The sequence below is a fragment of the Rhinolophus sinicus genome, linkage group LG07 (assembly GCF_036562045.2).
Source record: "Rhinolophus sinicus isolate RSC01 linkage group LG07, ASM3656204v1, whole genome shotgun sequence".
Classification (NCBI taxonomy): Eukaryota; Metazoa; Chordata; class Mammalia; order Chiroptera; family Rhinolophidae; genus Rhinolophus; species Rhinolophus sinicus.
This window is the reverse complement of record NC_133757.1, coordinates 29,571,005-29,592,633: the sequence shown is the minus strand read 5'-3', so window position 1 is coordinate 29,592,633 and position 21,629 is coordinate 29,571,005. Positions and strand designations below refer to the sequence as shown.

Here is a 21,629-nt window from a genome sequence, read left to right as displayed (position 1 = left end):
GCTTCTCAGAGCTGGCACCACCGCAGAATCAGACAAATGTCAATATAGGCCAACATCAGCCATTCTATACTCTGAGCAAAAAGTAATGCTGTGGTCTTGTTTGCATCGAGAAGCTCCACTCACAGTTTGGCAACTCTCTGAAATAGAAGCCCACACGCACACAGGACATGTTCTCCACTGTCTGAGGTTTATTCTCAGGGTCCGATACCCATGTTCTATATCTGACTTACTCTTTGAATGTATTTTCTGGTCCTTTGAATATTATTTTCCACACGCACATGTTTCTCTACTTTTAAATACCATATTTTATAAGCTGACTCAAATATTTTATAGAAAGGGATAAAACACAAACAAAAGAACTGCTGTTGATTATCTTTGTTTCTTTAATAATTAGTTTTGAGAATGAATGAAATTAGAACTCTGTCCTAATTCAATATAAATTTACCCCAGCAATAGAACTTTACATAGACAGGGATCAGAGCGTGTGTGTGTGCGTGTGTGTGTGCGTGCGTGAGAGAGAGAGAGAGAGAGAGAGAGAGAGAGAGAGAGAGAGAGAGAGAAAGAGAGAGAGAGAGAATGTGTGGATGTGTGTAACAGCTCTTGTAGTATATTCTCAAATAGGCTATATTCTGGGCAGGAAAAGCCTCAACATCCAGAGGACAAATACAGGGATATCACCAGACGGTGAAGATTCCCTTAAATGAGCCAGACATTAATCCCAACACTGATTCTCCTTCCTGGAGACACCTGACCATGTTTACTTATAAAGGTGACTCCAGGAAGAGGCACCACCCACCAACCCTCAGCCATGTTCTCACAGCAGGGATTACACAAAACCACATGTCCGTAGGGCTGGACAGGTAGCTTAAGTGTGACCAGCCACCAGGACAATAGTCAGCAGGCAAGCAGCGACACACTGGGTAAACCACTCCTTTAGAAGGAAGCTAACAGTTCTCAGCTCTGGCAAGTAGTTATCATTGGCGAATGTGCTGTCAGAGTTTTCCATTTTTCAAAAGCAGCTAGATTTCTACGTGAAACTTCAAGATTTCTAAATACTGGGAACTAATTCAAATGTTAAATCACTGTACAGGCTGAACAAAACTATCTGCAGGCCAGATCTATCCTGTGGGCCCCAGTCTGTGATCTCTGGTTAGAAAGGTTTGGTTACCACACAGCTCACAATGGAATGTTGTGTTCCATAAGCACTTCTGAGAGAAAACACAAAATGGCTTTTCTTTAGTTTCTTTTCAAAGGATGTATTCCTACCGCAGCTCTGGTGAGGACCATGAAACCTACTTCTGGCTGAACTATTTGTCTTGTAAATTATTATCTCCAATGAATAATCTGCTTTAATTATCTCCAAAGACGAAATCTTTTTAAGGATAAAGGCACAAACCAAACAGGAAGCTCGGCTCTACAAATATGCCAATTTATGCCACATAGTGACTTTAATAGCTTTTCAGAAATCTAAAAGAATATAACATTAATGATAACGAGTTAGTACTAAAAGCACTAATTTTCCTTTTCTAGTTTCCCAAAGTGTGTTCTGTGAGGTGCAGGCCCCTAAGGCTGTCCAACCAGACAAGCAGTGTTTGGGAAAAGCTATTAGGCTGGTATCTCTTCCTTCTTGGAGTTTCACAGCACCCACTGGTGTGGATTAATTAAAGGCTCTAAGAAGTTCTACAGGAAAGAAATCGGTTCAAATGTTGTTTAGCCCAGCATTTCCAAAATGACTTCCAGTGAACCTATCTTTTGCATAACACCTATTAATATCCACACTTTGATGCATCAAAATATGGAGTAAGGTTGAATTAATTGAACAAAATGTTGTAGAAATTTCACTCTAAACCAGGACTTTTCCTCACTTTTTTCCTGCTCTGAAAGAGTTGCTTGTATTGAAATTAACTTTAAATGGTTGAGAGTATAGTAAATTTAAATAGATAGCTATTCAAAGAACTGAAAGCTTTCTGACTAAACTGTACAAAAGAGATGTGACCAAACCAGTCTGACTGTTTTGCTATCAATAAAGAATAAAATATCTAATTATAGTTCTAAATAGAAACTAAAGTTACATCCTAGTTAAAACTGAAACTCATTATTAACAGGGGTAACAAAAAAAAAAATTAAGAACTATGAGTCACTTATTCTGACAGGAAACTATAACATCATTTCCTAAAAAGAAAATTTCATTGAAATTTTGCAAAAATCTCTAAAAGTTAAAGTTAAATGTAAAATACATTTGATTGTATCTTTAATAACAGGATAAGAGAAAACATACAGTTTTAGTAAGAAGAGTTCTTAACACAAGCCTTAGGGCTGCAAGTTTCTGAATATGACCAAGCCTCCCTACAGTTCTAGAATTCTCTCAGCTTAGACACTATTTAGAATTTAGATATTCATCTACCAATAAATAATGTTATCTTGAGCTCATTTTGAACATCTCACCCTATATACCGGGGGTGCCAAAAAAAGTAAGAGATGTTATCTATGTATTACTTTTCAAAGTTGAGTTGTATTACGGTAGCGATGTGTGGTAGTATGACGTTCGCTCAAAAGATGGCGTTAATCAAATGAACGCTAGCATCATTCATTGTATTACAATTTAATAGTTTTTTCCTTGCTTAAAATGTGTATACATTTTTTTGGCACCCTCTGTATTTCCTTGTCTGGTCATCTCCCTAGGTTACGAACATCTGTCACATGACCGGCCTACTGCATAGAGCCTTTCTTTTCATCTGTTCATCTCAAGACAGCTCCACAAAGCAACCAAACTGTTCAGAGTTAACAGTGCAATCTGGTGGCCAGCACAGAAACTACCTGACCAAAAACAACCTCCCTGTCATTTGTTCTGCTTCCCTTAAAGCACGTGAGTAAGCCTTCCCTTCCCCGCTCCCTTTTCCTATTTCCTCTTTTCAGTACCCTTCAAACTCCTACTCAAGCTCTTTAGGAAAAAGACTCTATTTTTCTCTCCCTAATCCCACAATCCTTTCAATCCACATGAATCAGAAAAACAATACTGCAGAACCATCAGGACTGCTCTCCCCAGCAAGCTGCAGCATCCCGGCTCTTCTGACAACCAGCATGAGTCATCTAAACCGAGGTCTGCTGACATACAGCTGCGACAGCTCAGCTGTAGTGGTAATGAACTCAGACCCACTCGAGCTGTCAGCAATTCTATTTTAAGTGTCACAGACTTCACAGAGTGACTGGAGAGTCCCACAGTATCACAAATAAACTAGTTTGTGGTTTGTGAGACGTCTTTATCTCTTCCATAGTATAAGGGCTGATTTACTATTATGAACCACCAAAACTAACAGCCACAACAGCAATAATTGTGGTTTGGACTCTTCAAAGTATGTACATGCATATCTGGCATCTCATTTCAACCTCATGTTTTACCACATGGCTCCCTAACAAAAAGGTCAGTAATTTCTAGGAGTTTAGATGCTACCTATTATCTCAAGTGCTACCCTCCACCCAATGGAGAGGAGAAGGAGATACTCTCCCTGTATATTCTGGGGGACATGGGCAGAAAGGAACCTAAAAGCTGATCAGAGTTGTTGCCTTGATTAGACTTATGTACCTTGGGCAGCTCTGGGGCCTCCAGTCAGAACTCCACTGGGCCTCAAAGCAAAAAAGCTGTCCCACATTCAGACTATTTCTCCCATTCCTTAGATGCAAGTATAGTCATGTGTCACTTAATGACAGGGAGACATTCTGAGACATGTGTTCTTAGGCGATTTCGTCACAGAGTGCATTTACACAAACCTACACGGTACAGCCTCCTACTACATGGTATGTGCTACACTTTATGACAGCAGCACAGTGTGTTTCCACCAGCATCGCCACAAACATGTGAGCAATGAGTTGTGCTATGATGTTATGACAGCTACAATATTACTAGGTGATAATTTTCAGCTCCATTATAATTTTATGGGATTGCTGTTTTATATGCGGTCTATTGTTGACCAAAATGTCATTATGTGGTGCATGACTGTAGATCACAAGCCCCAGAGAGCCTTGTCCTAGACAGGGAGCCAAAAGTCACCCTGGGAAATTCTTTCATGCTCTCCCAACTTGCTCCGGGTCCACCAGCAGGGCCAAGAAACAGTCCAAGAACAGAAAGGAAACCCCTGCCATCTACACCAAGCTGCACAAACTGCATGGTGCATGGAAACCACAGGCTCACAGCCCCCTGTATAGGACCTTCAGTTACAGTTGAACAATTCAAACAGCACTCTGTATATTGTTTCATAAAGGCACCCAGTACAAAATACAGCATGCATAAACTGTGCCCCCAAAATGGCTATGCATAGCCTTGCTCTGTGCTTCATTTAATAAAGCCATTATTAATTAAATGCCATGATTAATACCTGTACTTATAACCAGAAGGTTCAAGGGAACACCTTCCCTCAAAAGGCTTCCTGGTTCCTTCAGGAACATCTGACCACTTTGCTGTGGAGCCGCCACCCTCCCCAGCCCAACTCCTCCCTATATGACTTCTGTCACAGCACCTGTGACTCCTTACTTCACGTACTATTCACCTGCCTTGTTCCCTCCGTCGGACTCCAGGGTGCTCTAAGGCTGAGACCATATCGCTGAAGGGTCCCAGTGGCCTGGCACAGTGCCACCCTGAGTGAGTGCTCTGTGCTCATCAGCGTTCTGGTGACTTAGCAAAGGTTTCCCTGAGGGGCAGACACTGGTGCTGCACGAAGATGTCCAGTAGCTGCGCTTCTCTCTCCCAGATCACTCTCCTCACTCCACAGAAAGCCACCCTCCAGGGGCAAGGAAATACAGTGTGTCTGGTCAGCAGTGGGCACCCCCAGACTTGGGCCTAATCAGAGCCACCAGGTGACCCCTGCGTCATCAGCATTACCTCGTGCTCATCATCACTGCTGATGCTGCCATAACACACAGAAAGCACAAGCATGACAGAGGAGTCCCTTTGGAAAGAAAGAAGAAACCTGAACTCTTAAGCACAGACACTACCTCACAGTGCTGGCCATTTCACACACAGTGTTATACTTAAACTCACCAGAACTGCTACGCTGTAAGAATGATCCCTACTTTAGAGATAAGGAAATTCAGGCTCAGAAGACAGTGAAGTCAACTCAGGACTGAAACCCATGTTTACTCGACCCAAAGTCTAGATATACTCTTTCCCCGGCAGTGACATCGTGTGCCCCCAAGGTCCCTGTGCTTCAGCTACTGGCCACCAGTCACACTTCCTGATAGTCTCCTGCACGAGTCAAAACGCATTTGTATTTGTGAGTGATTAGCCTCTCTTTTCTTTCCAAACCTGTTCTGCCCATTTTCAATGCATTAAAGAAGTAATCAATAGACTCTCCTTAAACCTAACAAACCTAGGGGTTAGAAAAGCTTAAGAGAGAGAGAGAGAGAGAGAGAGAGAGAGAGAGAGAGAGAGAGAGAGAGGAGAATGAGTAAAACTCAAGAAAATGGTTTAGCAAAGAAACTGACATTATATTCAGCTATTTTAACCTCCAGGTTCACAGCCTCAGGTGACTGTGCTCTGCGGCCATACAATATTGTCCAATGTCTACATAAATGTGTATTTTCAGCTCCATGGTACCAGGACAAGGAAGTTGCTACTGGCATGCTGATCACTAAAACTCTTGAGAGGAATGTACACATAAAAGTTCAAGTTACCTAAGTCTTTCCTGGGAAGAAGCCTATTCTTTGAGGGAGCTTCATGGAATACTAATTCCACTGAAATCTTCACAAGTATAATTCCAAAACAGGTATATAATATGCTGGATTAAACAATATTACACAAATTTATTTACTTCTCAGAACCTTTATATATCAATGTTTCCCGAGTGTTTTTGGATATGGAACCTTTAATTAAAGGAGAAAATGGATATACAATGTATACAGTAAGTGCTCAATAAATGACACCTATTATTATTATTATTATGAGCAAACCTTCTGTTGATGAGCCTCTGAAGAGGATCTGTTTGATGGGACAACTGGTCTTCAAAACACACTTTGGAAAACACTGAATATGGTCCCTTAGGGAAGATTGGCTGTTTTATCCACTAGATACCACACAGCATACTGCAGCATCTTTTAGAACTCCCTACAAAAGAATAACCGTTTCCAAAGACTCAAGGACTAAGAAAACTGTGGACCCATTCACAAAATCAGAAACTCAGGGGAAGAAAAATAGGAGGGAATTCTCTCATTTTAGAGGAGGAATTCTTTCTTTAGAGGAATTCCTATGATGGAAGGTGCCCCAACCACAAATTTAGACCAGGGATTCAAGGAACAAATCAAAAAAGAAGAATTGCTGAAGATTTCCAAGGAGGAATATAACAAAACCAGATTTGATTGAGCCAAGATAAAATTATAGTTATTGTCTTAGGAGGTAGTAAATGGAGAATGACAGAGTTTGAGTAAATACACCACAAACCCAAGGCTGGAAGCTGTCTCTCTACGTGCCCTAGAACTTAGCCCCTCCCTATTTTTCCCAGCTTAATTTTCCTCTGTTCCCTTTCATACATGTGTGCTCCATTTAACCAACCTAAATCTCCTACATTCGTACCACACAGTTTCTCATTCCTGTGTTCAGACTGTTGTCTTTCTCGGGAATGTCTATTTCCCCGCACCTCCGCACCTCTACCCCTCTCCTGGCCAATCTCCAAACTCTCTTCATCCTTCAAGGCCTAGTTCAAATGACACTTCATTCAAGAAGCTTTCTTTCATCATTCCAGGTATATATAAACTCTCCAAAGTACTTAATCTCCATCTTATCTTCATTGTATTTATTTTTCTTAATTTGATAAATATTTGCAAACCTTTTATGTGCCACAGTCTATAGATATGTGTATTTATATACTTGTTTTATCTACCCATTATACTATTAACTTTTTGACACAGGATTTTATATCTGATTCATAGCAAGTTCTGATTCATAGTGACTAGTACTAATGCCTTGGCTACAACTCACACTCAAAGGTGGTTTGAAGGAAGCAAGGCACCCCATTTAAAAAAGATGGCTGTAGTGGGTTGGAGACATAGCTATAATAGCAGGTACGATTTGCTGTATAGATGGTGTAGTGAAAGCTTCAGGAAAGAGATGGCATTTGAGAGGTGTCTCAAAATAAGGGTAGACATTAGAAATTAAGATGGGAACAGAAATATTTCAGTTACTTGAATATGGGATTCAAAAGGAAAGCAGAAAAAGGTAAGGTTGGAAAAAATTTTAAGTCAGTTTGGGAAGGTATTAAATCCCAGGCAAAAGGATCTGGACTGCTTTTGTAACTAAAGAGAAGTGATTAAAAGTGCTAGAGATCTTATTAATACATAAATGGGGGCCAGAGAAACCAGAATGATAAAAAGATTGGACAGAATTAAAGAATTAAGCCAGCCTCTATTTCCAACTTCCTTGCTCCTAATATTTTTTCCCCCAATTTTTATTTTTCAAGTTTTAAGTGGATGACCACGTTACCTAAGCAATAACCTAAAGAATTAACCTTCCATGAGCACACTTCAGTTTGGTAAGACAATTTTTAAACATATAGCAAAATCAATCTATCATATCTCAGGATATTTATAAAGTGTGATTGTGTTATAAACTGCAAGGAGGAAGAAGCAGGAAACTTCTCTGCTCTTCCTTTCAAGGTGTCTGCTATTCCACGTCTCTGGCTAAAGAGTCATAAAAAGGTAAAAACCACAAACACCTTTCTCACCTCCTTTTCAAGGTTACTCTTTTCCCATCCTTATTTCTGTTAGACCCGCCAAGGTTTCCTGGTCTATCAGTTTGCTGTCTTGAACCTTCAGGTTCAGTCTATTTATATGAGGTTGGTGCAAAAGTAATTGCGGTTTAAATGCCATTTCAAATAATTTCAAAAACTGCTATTACTTTTGCACCAACCTAATACATCCAAAAAAGTAGAGTCACCTTGACAAGAGGGACCACTGTCACAGTGTCTGCATGCTTCTCTGGGAGCCTGGACGAGGACACAGCTGTCCTCTGAGATGCCTGTGATATCTGAGCTATGGAACATCTCTTGCTGGAGGAGGAAAAATAGACACACAGATCTAGAAGTTCTGCAATACCTCCTGCTCTCACCAATTTGTCTTCCCATTCTTGGAGACTAAGGAGTCAATTAATCAGGACATTAATACAGTGTTGTCTGCCATCTTTCAGGATCAGACCTATACATAGAATAGTCTAAATGGAGCCATTTAATGAAAGGTAATCATTGACCAAAAATATCTCTCTGATACTACCTGAAATCCATTAATTAGGGATTCATTTGAGTTATAAAACAAACATGATCTTAGAAAGGATTAGTGAGAGGGGACCTTGCTATCAGGCTCTATATTAGAAAAACAATCTGATTAACCTAATCCACACAAAGGGAACAGGGTTTGATTGGGGCAGGAGGTTGGGGGAGACTAGGGGGACGGACAAAGGATAGAAAATCTGTGAGGTCATTTTGGAACATGGTGTATTTCCAAGGAGAAATTCAGGGAGGATTGGGGAGAACTAAACAACAGAATGAGAGCACTAGGATTCTGAAAGGAAGCCAACTAAGGAGAAAAAGTGGGGAAGAACCATAGCTCAGAGTTTGGGGAATGAGCTCCAAAGGTTGACTTTACATTGCGCTATTGCCAAGGTCCTCATTTACCCCCAAAGGTTCAACCCAGCTCTCACTTTCTGTGGGAGCATCCAAAACGAGGTGGATGTACCGAACCTGGTGGGGAAGTGTGGCCAAACGAGGCTGGGAGAGAGAGATGGAGCACTGAAGCATAGGAAGAGAAGGTTTCAAAAAAGGAGCCAAAAGAGTTGGAACCCAAAATGGGATCCAGTTCATTAGAATTAGAGGTGTTTGGGGATTTTAATGTTTCCTAGCCTAAATTTTATCCAAATTGTTTGTGCTGGAAATTCTGAGTGTGCTTGGGTCAAAGAAATATGTGATCAGCAGCCACCGTTCAGAATTCACCAAGCTCCAATAAAACTGCTTCACTTGAGCTCAAAAAATGAAAATTGCAATAAGGCAGAAATTTGCAGAAACACAAACAATGAAAGTTAGTTTCCCCGTAAACATTTCCAAAACAGATAATTACACTAATTATTTGCAAAAGTCCTTCAAGCCAAGGGCAATACATGTGTTTGGAGTGAACCACTCACCAGTAATGGTACCACTGCTCATTCCCCTCTCAAAAGATGTCCAGCCCTGGGGAGGGCGTGTCCTGACAAGGCATATCACCCCCTTTCTCCCATAGAGCCAGTAACGACCTTTCCAAGGTATACACACCCCATCTGCCCATCTCCAGTTACCTCCTCTCAATTCAACTGCTTCTTAATCTACTGTGGGCATAACCATCTCAATGCGTACCTCTACCCCTCTGCCTGTGTGTGTGTGTGTGTGTGTGTGTGTGTGTGTGTGTCTAATTTCTAATCCTCTTCTAGAGTGCATGACCAATCCTACCTTAGCTATTCCTATCTCACCCCCATCCCCTCCTACTGAGGTGCCAGTGGCAGAGGTTCTCTGGAGGTTGACCATTTACCTCTCAGACATCTGACCCTGCCAAATTGGGTTCACTCTTTCTAATCTCACACTATTCTAAAGAGATTTGGAGAAGTTATTTCTGGTCTCTTATTCTTCACTCAGATGAAACACTGAACATTCTCCTTCAACTCAGTGCCAGTGATATACAGCCTTTCCACACTGTTGATGACCAAAGTTAACGAAGGTTGCCTACTCTTTTTCCCCACCTTCTGTTTCCTATTGTTTTTCCCTACCTGTACAGCTACCCTATCCAACACTGTTAACTGTTGTTATAAAAATTTGGTAATGGCCCCAGAATTTGAAAATGATTGGCATTTTCACACTTACTAAAATAAAATCCTTGCTTCTTCTTCTGTATCAATTTTTCTAATACTGTGATGCAACCTCCCGATTCTTTAGTAACTCCCTCTTCTGCTTTACATACTGCAGTCTCCTCCTTATCGGTGGCCAAGTCCCCGCACCATCCTTTTGCAACCAACTGTAAACTCGGTTCCAGATGGCACCATTTTTTCCCAACAGATGCTAGTGTGTAGATCAGCTCTAACTTTGTTCTCTTGTATCCTCTCTCTCGCACTATGTTAGGCTAATAACACCCTCCAGCTACATTTGCACAAGTACCTGACCTCACCAAATGTTTCCACATTCGTTTTCCTCTTATATAAGCCTCTCAACATCCCAGAGAGGTGCCATTATTTCTCCCATTTTATAGATGAGGAAACCAAGATTCAGCAAGAATTGGGTGACTTATTTGGAGCCAAGCAGTTACGTAAATTCTAGAGTCACGACTCTAACTTCTATGTCTGACCATCTCTTTCCACATGCACATTTCAAAGAACAAATGTAGCTGCCAAGCAAGCTCCACCTCTGGTATGAGTCCTACAGGGGATGCTGCAGGCCCCACGACAGAGGTGCCTCGGTCCACATGACTATTTTTACTCTACTTCCCACTCCTAGCGCCAAGTCTTGACACACAAACTCACCTCTCCCAACTTCCCACAGGTCCTTACTCCTTCCACGTTCACCAAGTTCTTCTGCTCTGACTGTGGTTTTGCCCCCTTCTCCGCCAATACCCACTTCGCCAGGAGAAAGGAAGCAGTCTTCCTCTCTTACCCAATGACTTATGTACTCACAGTCTGGTTCAGCGACCACAAACTCTGTGTAAGTGCACATTTATTTATGGTTTTGGGTCCATGTTCTCTGTCCTCCCCCTCTCCTGCCCTGTTTGAAGCTATTCCTTTTAGAGTGTAAGCTCCTGGCCCAGAAGGCTCTATTGAGCAAGTTGTGGGTACCACTCAGCACAATGCCTTGCATTCAAAGGCACATAAACACTGACGATTATGATCTTTAAAAAAAAATTACTCCTGTCCTTGATCTGAAATAATAGAAACCAGCTGCCAAAACCATTAAGAGCATTATTTACTTCAATTCAGAGTTTTTGAATAGGAATTAGCTTAAAAGAGCTATAAAGTGGAAGACAAGGGCACATTTGTTTACATGCAGTCCCAAAGGTATAAAACGAAATACTGAGTAATTTGTTATTAGCTTCCCATCAACAACAGTCCAGCTCTACTGCCCAGCGAGGTCACCCCGGGTACGAGGATCCCAGTTACCAGCATTCCCATTACAACAAAGAGGCGCTCAGCTATTCCAATTGCATATGTGCTCTAGAAGAACAACAGCTGGCTGTGTATTACTGACCGGTTTATCCTTGATGGTGGGGCTCGACACGCACAAGTATAGTTTCCCGTCTTCTTCTAGGCACGCGTCTATCAAAGCTTGTACTGAGCTCTCCTCCTGGAACAGCAGAAAGGCGTAGCCTTGGGGAGAACAGAAACAAAAGGGTGGGGGAAGGAATCAGTAAATAGAACTCAAAGTACCAATGAAAATGTTAGAGATTGTTTTCCTTTGGCAAATTCTGGCTAAAGTCTGAGAACTCCAGTGGGACACAGGGAAGTAATAGTCACTGAGACCCTCCCTCAGGGGCCGGGCACTATATTAGGTGCTCTGCACACACTGCCTTGCCTCAGGCTTGACACCAGCTGTGGCATGGACACACCTTGAAAACAGGCTGAATGAAAAAGGCCTGGCACAAAATACCGCAGACTGTATACGATTCCATGTACATGGAATGTCCAGAATAGGCAAATCTATAGCAATAAAAAAAAAAAAAGAGTAGATGAGTGGTTGCCTAGGGCTGGGGAATTGGAGGAAATAGACACGGTTTCTTTGGGGGATGATGAAACTTTTCTAAAATTGGTTGTAGTGATGGTTGCATAACTCTGTGAACATCCTAAAAACCACTGAACTATACCTTTTAAATGGGTGAACTATATGGTATGTGAATTGTACCTCATCAAAAGTTGTCCAAAAAAAAAAGAAAAGAAAAGAAAAAAGCCCAAAAGGCTAGTAGGTGGGTGCAAAAGCAATTGCAGTTTAAAAGGTTAAAAACTGCAAAAACCGCAATTACTTTTGCACCAACCTAATACTTCTGATGTTACTTCTGATACGGCTGTTTCTCCAAGGACACTCTCCTGTCTCAGGACACAGCATACGGTCTGTAAACATAAACACTGGCTGCAGATCTCCATTGACACAGCCAGCTTTGTTCAGTCCAATTCTGTAAGATTTTCTGAGCAACTGCTTTAAGTGGGACACCATCTATGGATTAGGAGAAAACTGAGATGAACGAAACTAGGTTCCTGCTGTCAAGAGATTTATGTGATAGAAGAAATAGACATTTAGACAAGTAACTAGTCGCTGCAAAGCTGAGGGAGATACGTGAGGACAAAAAGAGCAATGGGAGCCGAGAGCAGCCAGGACCCTGACTTGGGAGAATCACAGAGGACAACAGACAGTTAAGGGGCTAACTCTGGCACTTGCTGCTGTACTGGCAGTCATGAGTGGCAGCTGAGTAAAAAGGATCCTCATGAGCTAGTCTAAGCCTGAGTATTCAACCTCTCCACAACCCCTCGAGCTTTGCTGGGTCTCTCAGCTGTCACGTCCACTCCCAGTCCTGCTAGGAAACCATCACCAGTACAGTCTTCCTCTGGTGCAGTGCATGCCAGAGAGATGTAGCTGGTGGAAAAGAATAAAAACCCCCAAATATTCAGAAGGTTCGCATACATCCAAGATGTTCATCAACTGGCCTAGAAGCAAAGGCCTCTCAAGCATGTAATAAGGGGCAGTGGATAACAAATAATGGGGACTCTTTTTGAAATCCTTTTTCCAAACTCCTCATCTACTATACAGAGCATCCAAGTAAATAGAGTAGGGGGAAAAAAGATCAACCACTGCCCAGCACACCAAGAGCACCCACGCAACCGGCAGAGGCCAGCACGCAAGGGAAAGCACCAAGCCCACAGGAGAGGGAGGTCGCTGCAAGAGGAGGCCACCAATGGGGTAGGACCCAGTGCTGTTTTCTGGGCTTTGCTCCCAGGCTAAATGGGTCAGAGGTTTCGGCAGGTAGCCAAACAAGAAAAATAATACTTAACTGCAAAACTAAAAGATTAATATATCATTTCTTCATAGTCTCTCTCTTTTGGCAACAGTATCAACCGATCAACAAGCCTCAGGGAATCTATTAAAAAGTCAGTGTTTCCATTCAATGTGAGAACATTAATTCCACTTGCCAAAGAGAAAATTAGAGATGAATGGGTTAAGAGATGCAACTATCACAAAGAGAAGGTCTTAGCATGTCCTCTCCAACCTGCCTCACCAGGTGAAATCCTGGTACAACTCTGCCACAAAGGTCCTAAGGGGCACACAGGATCTCTGGTTTCTGGAGAGGACCCCGTCTGTATATACCATGTACAGGCACATCAAAAAGGCCTGGGGCCGGGGTGTGCTCGGCGAGCTGGGCTTCTCCGCTCCTTGCCTCTGGGAGGCCACCAGGCTGGCTGCACCGGTCCTGCCTGTCCTCTGCAATCTTCCACATCAAATCCCTCCCTGGGTTCAGCGTGGGCATCAGAGCAGAGGGAGGTATCTCCCCATAGCAGCTGACTAGCTACCACAAAAACACACCGATTTTCACTCAGGCCTATCTCACAGTCATAAATGTCAACATTGGCAGTAGAAAGAGTAAAAACAACAGGGAGTCACATGTCAAAGCATGCCACAATATTATTACTAAGAAAAATATCTACAAACAACTTATTTTCCTTTCCCAGGGAATGGCCCCATTATACTTTACCAATTTCTTCAGGATGGTTCTTTTACAACAAATCATTTCTACTCCCTGGTCAGCAAGCCGCCACGCTCAATAATGACAATATTCTTTTAGCACTGCAGATAAGGTGTGTGACTCAAGTCTAACAATTTCCTTCAATCCTACTTCCCATCTCAGGCCTTCTGACCGAAACAAAATCCACTAGAAACATCCAAAATCACTCCTGAAAACAACTTTATGATACCTTCACCTACTAAAATACCTTCTGAAACCTCAAGGTCAAGGAAACCAAGATGACAACAGAAATCAAAGAAGTGAAAAAAAAAATAAAAAAATAAAAAAAATCAGGAAGAATCCTTTAAATACATTTCCCTTTTGATCTTCAGAAATTTAAGGTCAAAATAAATAAAGTACAAAAAGAACCCTTCAAGAATAACAAGGTCAATGTGAGATAGAAATTAAATCAATGATTTACTAAAAGGCAAATTCCACATGGTACTCTGAAAAGAGTTCTGGACTAGGGGTCAGAAGGTCTGGAATTGGGCCTAAGTCCTAACATTTACTAGCTATGTGATAACAACTAACAGCTAACATTCATAAGGCATCCACGACGCACCAGGCACTATTCTAAGTGCCTTCTATGTAGTAACTCGTTTCATCTTCACACATACCCTGTGAGGTAGGCACTATTTTAAATTGTTTTACAGTTAAAGAAATTGCAGAGTGATTAAGACACTTGTTCAAGGTCACCCAGTAAGTGGTGGAACCATGAACTTGAACATTCACAAAGTTTCTGAGTCTTGGCTCTTTTCTCTGTAAAATGAAGACACTTAAGTATTTGTCCTGATTATCTTACAGAGATGTAGGTTGTGAGATAATATATGTAAAGGTACTTTGTAAACTAAAATATCACGCAATGTCAATTTTTCTCTTACTGCATTTTCAGTTACTTATGTGATATGTAAAATTAAGTTGAGTTTTGCATATGTCTCATTATAAAAATTAAAGTTAAAATTAATGATATACACTTTCTATGTTGCATCTGCAAGCATTTAATGAATAAAGGGCAATAATCTAGATACTAAAGAAAAACTTTAATTAAAGTTATTTGAATGACAGGCTTAATATTACTGTAAACAAACAATAAAGTCACTGAATGTTTGCTATTATATATCATTAGCCATTTCCACCAGGAGAGAGAATTATCAGATGTGGTATTATTTGCTGATTTTAATATATTCTTTAAATGAAAGTCTATGATAACTATAAATCCAGCTGGTCAAACTGTCACTATGATGGTAGGTTCTGTTACTAGTTTGAAAGGAATAAAAAAACCTGGCTAAAAAATTATGCACTCCCTCTGTTCTTCCTTGCCCTCTGAGCCAATAAGAGATAACAGGATTATAAAGCTCCTCAAGTTTCAGAAATGCTGACCTTGTTTCCCAAGTACCTGAGGAGGGTGCGGGGGGTGTCAGAGATGTGGGAGGCCCTCAACTCAGAGCAAGTCTGTGGGCAGAAATACGGGCTCTGGAGGAAGTGGTGGGAGCTCTTGCCCCCGTCACCACCTCAAATCACACCTTACACCCCTGCATGCAGAATGGATGGCAGAAAATCACTTGCTTTTCCGCAGGTATCAAATAGATGGTGGGAAGAAGGCTAGAACAGTGAGGGATTTTTGGAGAAGCCTGGACTGACTAATGTCCTTCTCTGGGGGAGAGAGAAACAGGAAGGTATTGGAGAGGGAGGTGCTTAATTGGGATAATTCCATTTTATTTGGCCAGGTTTCTGAAGGGAAAATTTAATTAAAAGATTTTTTTTTTCCTCTTAATACCTGAGAACACATTAAGTATATAACAACCTCCAAAATGTTCTTGGCTACTTTACAAAAACAAAGCTTGCTGAGCATTTAAATACATAACTTTTCATTTTATAATGTTTTACACTGATCCCTAGTACAAATAACAATCACCACCAATTTACCACAAACACCAGTTACCAAGTGCTTACATGTGCCAGGAACTTCACTAATAAATACTTTACATCTGTTAGCTCTTTCCGTCCTCGCAGTCATGCCATGAGGTAATTACAGTTGTTCTGACCATTTTACAGATGAGGAAACTGAAACTCCAAGAGGTTTAGTGACATCTCAGATTAAAATGTAGAGATTAAATTTGGGATTAAAATTTAGGTCAGCTTCCATAGCCTTCATTCTTTAGCCATTAACTTCTGCCTCACCTAAAAATGGTGAGATAAAAATTTCAGCATCACTAGCAAATAAGGACTTGCCACAAAAGTGACAATAAATAAAAATAAACAAGTGTTTTAGTGGCAGGAAGTGGTCACCTGTGCTTCACTCCTAAAATTGAAGGCCTATGTAAATATGTTTGCTCTAAAGCCCACAAAAACTGTATTAAGAAGAGTTGAAATGATGAATTTCAAAATAATCAGGAGAAGCTTAGATTTAGCTTTATTTAGGTCAATCAAATTTTCTTATTTAGTAGAGATGCTTATTGGTTTCCAATGTATTTTTAAGTTGTACATTTAGAATGAACGCTCTTGAGGGAGTTAAAGAGATTCTACTAAATTAAACAAGATTTTAATAAAATGAGTATCATTGCCACAGGAAGAATCGATGTGAGCAAGAATTGTCAGTGTATCCTAAAACCACTGGGTGAATGTGGGGAGGGGACACCAGATCCTCATACAGCCTTAAAGCAGCACCTCATAGAGCAGTATGTCAAAGGGAGAAGGAGGTACCTTGCCAATGGAGGGATCTGGCAGATAACACCTAAACCAAATGATCAGACGTGACAGCAGCACCAACGGGGCAAACTGACATCACTGCCATGTCCATCACACACTGCAGCCCTCTTGGTGCAGCATCTTGGCGGTCGTCCTGCTAACAGTTTCATCTGCATCTCATTATGAGGAAGTAATCAGATAACTCCAAATTAAGTGATATTCTATAAAACATCTGGCATGGACTCTTCAAATGAGACAAAGGACAAAGAGCCTAGGAAACGGTCTAAATTAAAGGAGAGTAAAGAGACATGACAAGTAAATGTAAAGCTAGACTTTGGATCCTGGATTAAAAAAAAAACACTTTAAAAAACATTACTGGGTCAATCTGGGTATTTCTTGTTCTCAGGAGACATATGCTACAGCATTTAGGAGTGAAGGCTCTTTTTTTTTTTTCCCCTTCTTCCACCTCCCTTCTCCCCTCTCCTCCACTCGAAGTGAGGGTCTTGATGTCTACAATTTACTCTCAAATGATTCATAAAAAAATGTATATGTATTAATACGTATACACAGACCAACAGAAAAAAGAGAGAGAAAACAAATGTAGCAAACTGCTAACAACTGGTGAGTCATTCGTACTATTCTTACAACTTTTTTGGTAGGTTTGAAAATTTTCAAAATGAAAATTTGTGGAAAAAATTAAAAACCATAAGATCTTTCTCAAGAAGAGGGTAATACACACTCTCATTCTCTAAAGAGGTGTGGGGTATTTTGAAAGACCCATAGTTTTTATAATCAACAAATGCTCTTACTGATTTATATGTTTCAATATCAACTTCAATGGGAAAATAATTCTAGCTTATAGGGCTGTGCCCTGAACTGCTGCCTTCAGAAAACAGTGGCTGACCAAACACTGGCCGGTTTCTGGTCCCAGAAAGAAGGATCCACGGTTTGAACACAGAGTGAGATGTTTTCTTAGAATTCAGGCTCCCTGATTTCCTCTGACCTTCCTAGAGAGACCTGAAGGGCACCTCTCCAGCCAGAGCTGCCTGAGTTCAGACTTTTTTTGGCATGGAAAGTCTGTTTCAAACGTTCTCTCTGACCTTGGATTGAGGTCAGAGGACTTACCTGGTTTGCCTCAGGAGTCTTTTTCTTTGGATTCAATTCAATAGAACCAAAAATATTTAGAAGGTACAAGGCATGATACCAGGCACTGAAGCTACAAAGATGAATAAGGCAAGGAAGAACTGGGCCCTGGAAAAACTCAACCTGTAAATAAATAACTAAGAAACAACATGGAAAGTGCTAGGCTGGGAGTATATGCTACAGAACACTGGTGAGAGACAGATGGAGCAGAGGTGTCCAAAGATCAGGGAAAGCCACAGAGCAAAAGCCATATCTGAGCTGGAGGAGAATTACTTTTCCAGGAAGTAAGGGTATTCCAAGGTCAGGAAAGAGCTCAGGCCACGGCATGGAAGGATCAAAGGGCCGGTACATTTGGAAAACAGCGAGTAGTGTTTATTGGAGCATAGGATTGAGGGCGGTGGGTGGGAGGAGATGAAACCGCTCATCAACGCCCCCCGCCTGGAGAACACTGCAGGTCTCTGAACTGGATTCTTTATTTATTTTCCTCTTGGATGAGAACATCAGATCTCCAAGATTTACTGAACACTTACTACACGCCCTAGGAACTGTAGGGGAATACTGACCCGAGCAAGTCCTTGTTCTCAAGGAATGTGCAAGAAGAATAAGTACATAGAGAACTCTAATCTAGGAACAATACATTAAGGATCCTAAAAAGTATTTTTTAAAATGTATTTTTAAAAGGGGAACTTCATAGAAAGAAGATAGATTTTTTTTTTCCAGTGAAGACATGGATGGAAAAATCAGGGAAGACTTTCTGTAGGTGGTGGCACATGAGCCAGACCTTAATGGTATGATATAGGTGAAAAAATGGTGACATTCCAAGTAAGCTATAGAGATGGCTCTGCAGGTACAGCGGAAGTCCTCGGATTCCTGAACATTCCAGTTGGATTCAGAAATGAACATATTTCTTTGACTACATTTACTACATAGGGCTGAGGCTCAACATTTTGGTTTTAGCCTGTTTTATGTTTTCTATCACACTAGTAACTGTTTCTTTGTGGGCTTGTTGCTTGGCAGGCAGGAGTGAGGGAAGGTAGGAATGGACAAGAAAACAAGTCGGATGGGGAGAACCCCCTCAGAGTTGAAAACTGGCCATCTACTTCCTGGGTTCTAAGTTAAGTCCTGCAGTCCAGGGCAGTGACTGGTGGCATTCGGATGTAAAGTCTGCTCTTTTTACATAACCACACATTCCTTATATAAAGAGGTCCTTGTGAAATCTGCCAATCTGTCAGTTCTGGTCACAGTCAGTTCCAACAAGCACCTGACCAAGAAAACTGAGACCAGATTATGGGTGTGGGAGGGAACTGGTCAAACAGGTCGGGCAGTTTTATTATTACCAAGCATGACATTTTCATCGGGAAGAAAAGACACTAATATTATTTAGCACATACTAAGCCTCAGTACTGTATTGGTGGGTATGTGCATGGTCTCACGTAATCCTCTATTAACTCAGATGAGTAAACTGAGGCTCAGAGATTAAACAATTTGCTCAATGTCATATTGGTTATAGCTGCTGGTGCCCACATCTGAGTCCATAAATACCTAGTTCTTGCCTCACTGCTTGTTGTTCTCTCTCATTCAGCATCATACAACTGGCAAATTCTGCATTTTAACCTAGTAGACGCTTCCCTACAGATGCTGCTTTAGTCTGGCCTTGCTTGTATATCGCCTGAAGTTTGACAATCGAATTTCTCCTTGCCCTTGCACTTTAATGCTCCTAATGAGTGCTCAGCGCTGTTGTCTGCTTGGTGTCACCGTTTCCTCTCCTCAAGACCAAGGCTGCCCATTCTATTTCGAAAGACAACCCAAGCCAGCGCTCCCAGCTTTCCAAATTTTTCACCAGATTCCCTCAGGCAGTTTTCCACTTCAGACTCTTTCAACGGACATATCGTCTCTTGGTCTCACTTGCTCATATCCTTCCCCTGATCCAATTCCTGTCAGCAAGTCCTGTCCCAAGCTACACCCTCTTCTGAAACATTCTCTCTGCCTCTCAGCCGGCCAAATTCGCACCTTCCATTTCACTTCCTGAAATCTACTCTCTTCCAAAGAAAGTGCTCATGAGGGCTGCTTTGGGCTTGTCCCCCTTTCCCACACCTCTGCCTGGGCACAGCACAATAGATCCTGCGGGACAGACGACAAGAAGTCGCTGCTATTTATGCGGCTGCTCGGGCTGTCCCGTGGCCTGCGCCTTCCTCCCGCCTACTCCTTGCTGTACAGTCCCCCGAACTAGCCATGCTTTGAAGTCAAAGACTAACTCTTATAGTTCATCTTCAATACAGTGGAGATGAGGCCAGTGTTTACTACAACAATCGAAGCTGAGGGTGTGGTAAGCTTTTAAAAGCAACAATAGCAACAATCCATCTGTCAAAACAGGACAAAACAAAAAGCCCACTCTTGCTGCCCTGCAGTGCAGTGTCCATGTTTTTACAAACAAGTCCTTCATGAGAATGAAAATTTCAATTGATTAAATAGTAAAATATAGGATTCACCAAAGGGTATGTATACTATAACCCTGCGTTTAAAGGGTGGTGGCAGGGGGCAAAGTATTACTCAAAAGCTTACAAACTGCAAAAGGTTAAATACAGGCTAAAATCCCTCAGCTTCTCAATTTGACCGGTTTATGTAACTCAAAAGGTGGAAAAAACTTGGAATCTGGGCCTAAGACAACACTGACTTATTTCCATTCAAGTTATGTTACAAGAGAAAAAAAATGTGAAGTTTGAAAACTTTCCTTTCCAAAGCCAGATTTAGACAAACTGAAGCAAAGAAATCGAAGCCATGAGTCCAGCCAACTGCAGCTTCACAATGGCCTATTTTTGTCCATTTCAAGTAGAGACTTCTTTCCTGTTCTTCAAACGGTATCTCCTTAGCTTGTTGGCTCAGAGTCGATCTGAATCCCATGAGGCCTGGCTCATGCCAGGTTCACAGACCATGTTGGTATTGTATAAACTTCCACAACGGCATGACTCTGGTCACAAGGCCCAGCAGGCAAGCCAGCCTGCCAGTGCAGCGGAAATACACGACTGGCAGCAGAAACAGCCACGCCAAGGGACACGCCTTACTCGAGGTGGGTGGGGATCATCAGAGCACATGGCATGGGTCACTCCTGCACGACTGTGCACGCCTGTTCCTGTTCCCGTTCACCTGGGCCCCTGGACTGCAGAGCTGAAGCTGGCTGCCCAAGTGGAAGGAGGACAGCAGCCTCGTCCATTCCACTGCCAGCACCGCCGACTTCTGAATAGAGTGTCAGAGCCACGTGGCCAGTCTCCTGTCCAACATCTGCAGCTGGCCGCCTTCCTTGCCTTTGCCCTGGAGGTCTCTGCCAACAGTGGTACTGCAGCTGTGCTTACTGCCCAGGAGACGCCAGCTCCCCTCCCTGCTCCCAGCCTCACTACAAGAGGTGAGACTATTGGCAGTGTCAGGGGCAGCTGCGTAGTATGGAACCATGGGGAGAAGGCTCAGGATGGGCAGACACTTTTTTGTGCCTCTAGTGACAGCGACTTTGGCTACGGGCTGTTCTCCCACGAGGCAATGAAGGAGGCTATGCTATCTATCGTCGTAGGAGCTTGTCACGCCCAACGTAATCTTCCCAGCTGCCACAGTCAAGGAAGCAGAACTAAGCTGCTTTTGTTTGTTTGTTGGTTTGTTTTTTAAGCAGTCAGGGATTCTAAGGCCACTCTCACTCAGATGGCCTATGTCACAGCCAGGTGTTAAAAGATGAACTGGGTCAGATTCCCTCTCTCTGGAATTCAACTAGAAATATGAAAACAATTTGCCCCCTGGAAGCACAAACAGAGAGGAGCACACATGCAGAGGAGAGCTGAGTCATGATAATGGTGGAACATTACAATGAGGAACTAACAGCTCCCACTGTTCGGCTCCCTGGCACCTGCCGCCCATAGCACAGCTCCATGACATCTGGTTCTGTCACAGCTCCTATTTTGGGGCTTTCTTTGTCACTCATAACCACAACCCCAATTTGAGGTAGCACAAGATAACCTCTTATCCTTGTAGTAAAAAAAATCAACTACAAAGCAGTG

General features: G+C 42.0%; 1 protein-coding gene across 13 annotated transcripts in view; it reads right to left on the bottom strand.

Annotated features, from left to right (window-relative positions):
- Positions 1 to 21,629, bottom strand: part of CPEB3 (cytoplasmic polyadenylation element binding protein 3) — a 173,177-nt gene that overhangs the window by 38,016 nt on the left and 113,532 nt on the right. For all 13 annotated transcript variants that reach the window (XM_074339396.1, XM_074339394.1, XM_019739331.2 and 10 more), the window contains one exon: positions 11,238 to 11,356. In XM_074339396.1, the coding sequence (XP_074195497.1) occupies positions 11,238 to 11,356 (119 nt within the window). The remainder of the gene's footprint in view (positions 1 to 11,237; positions 11,357 to 21,629) is intronic.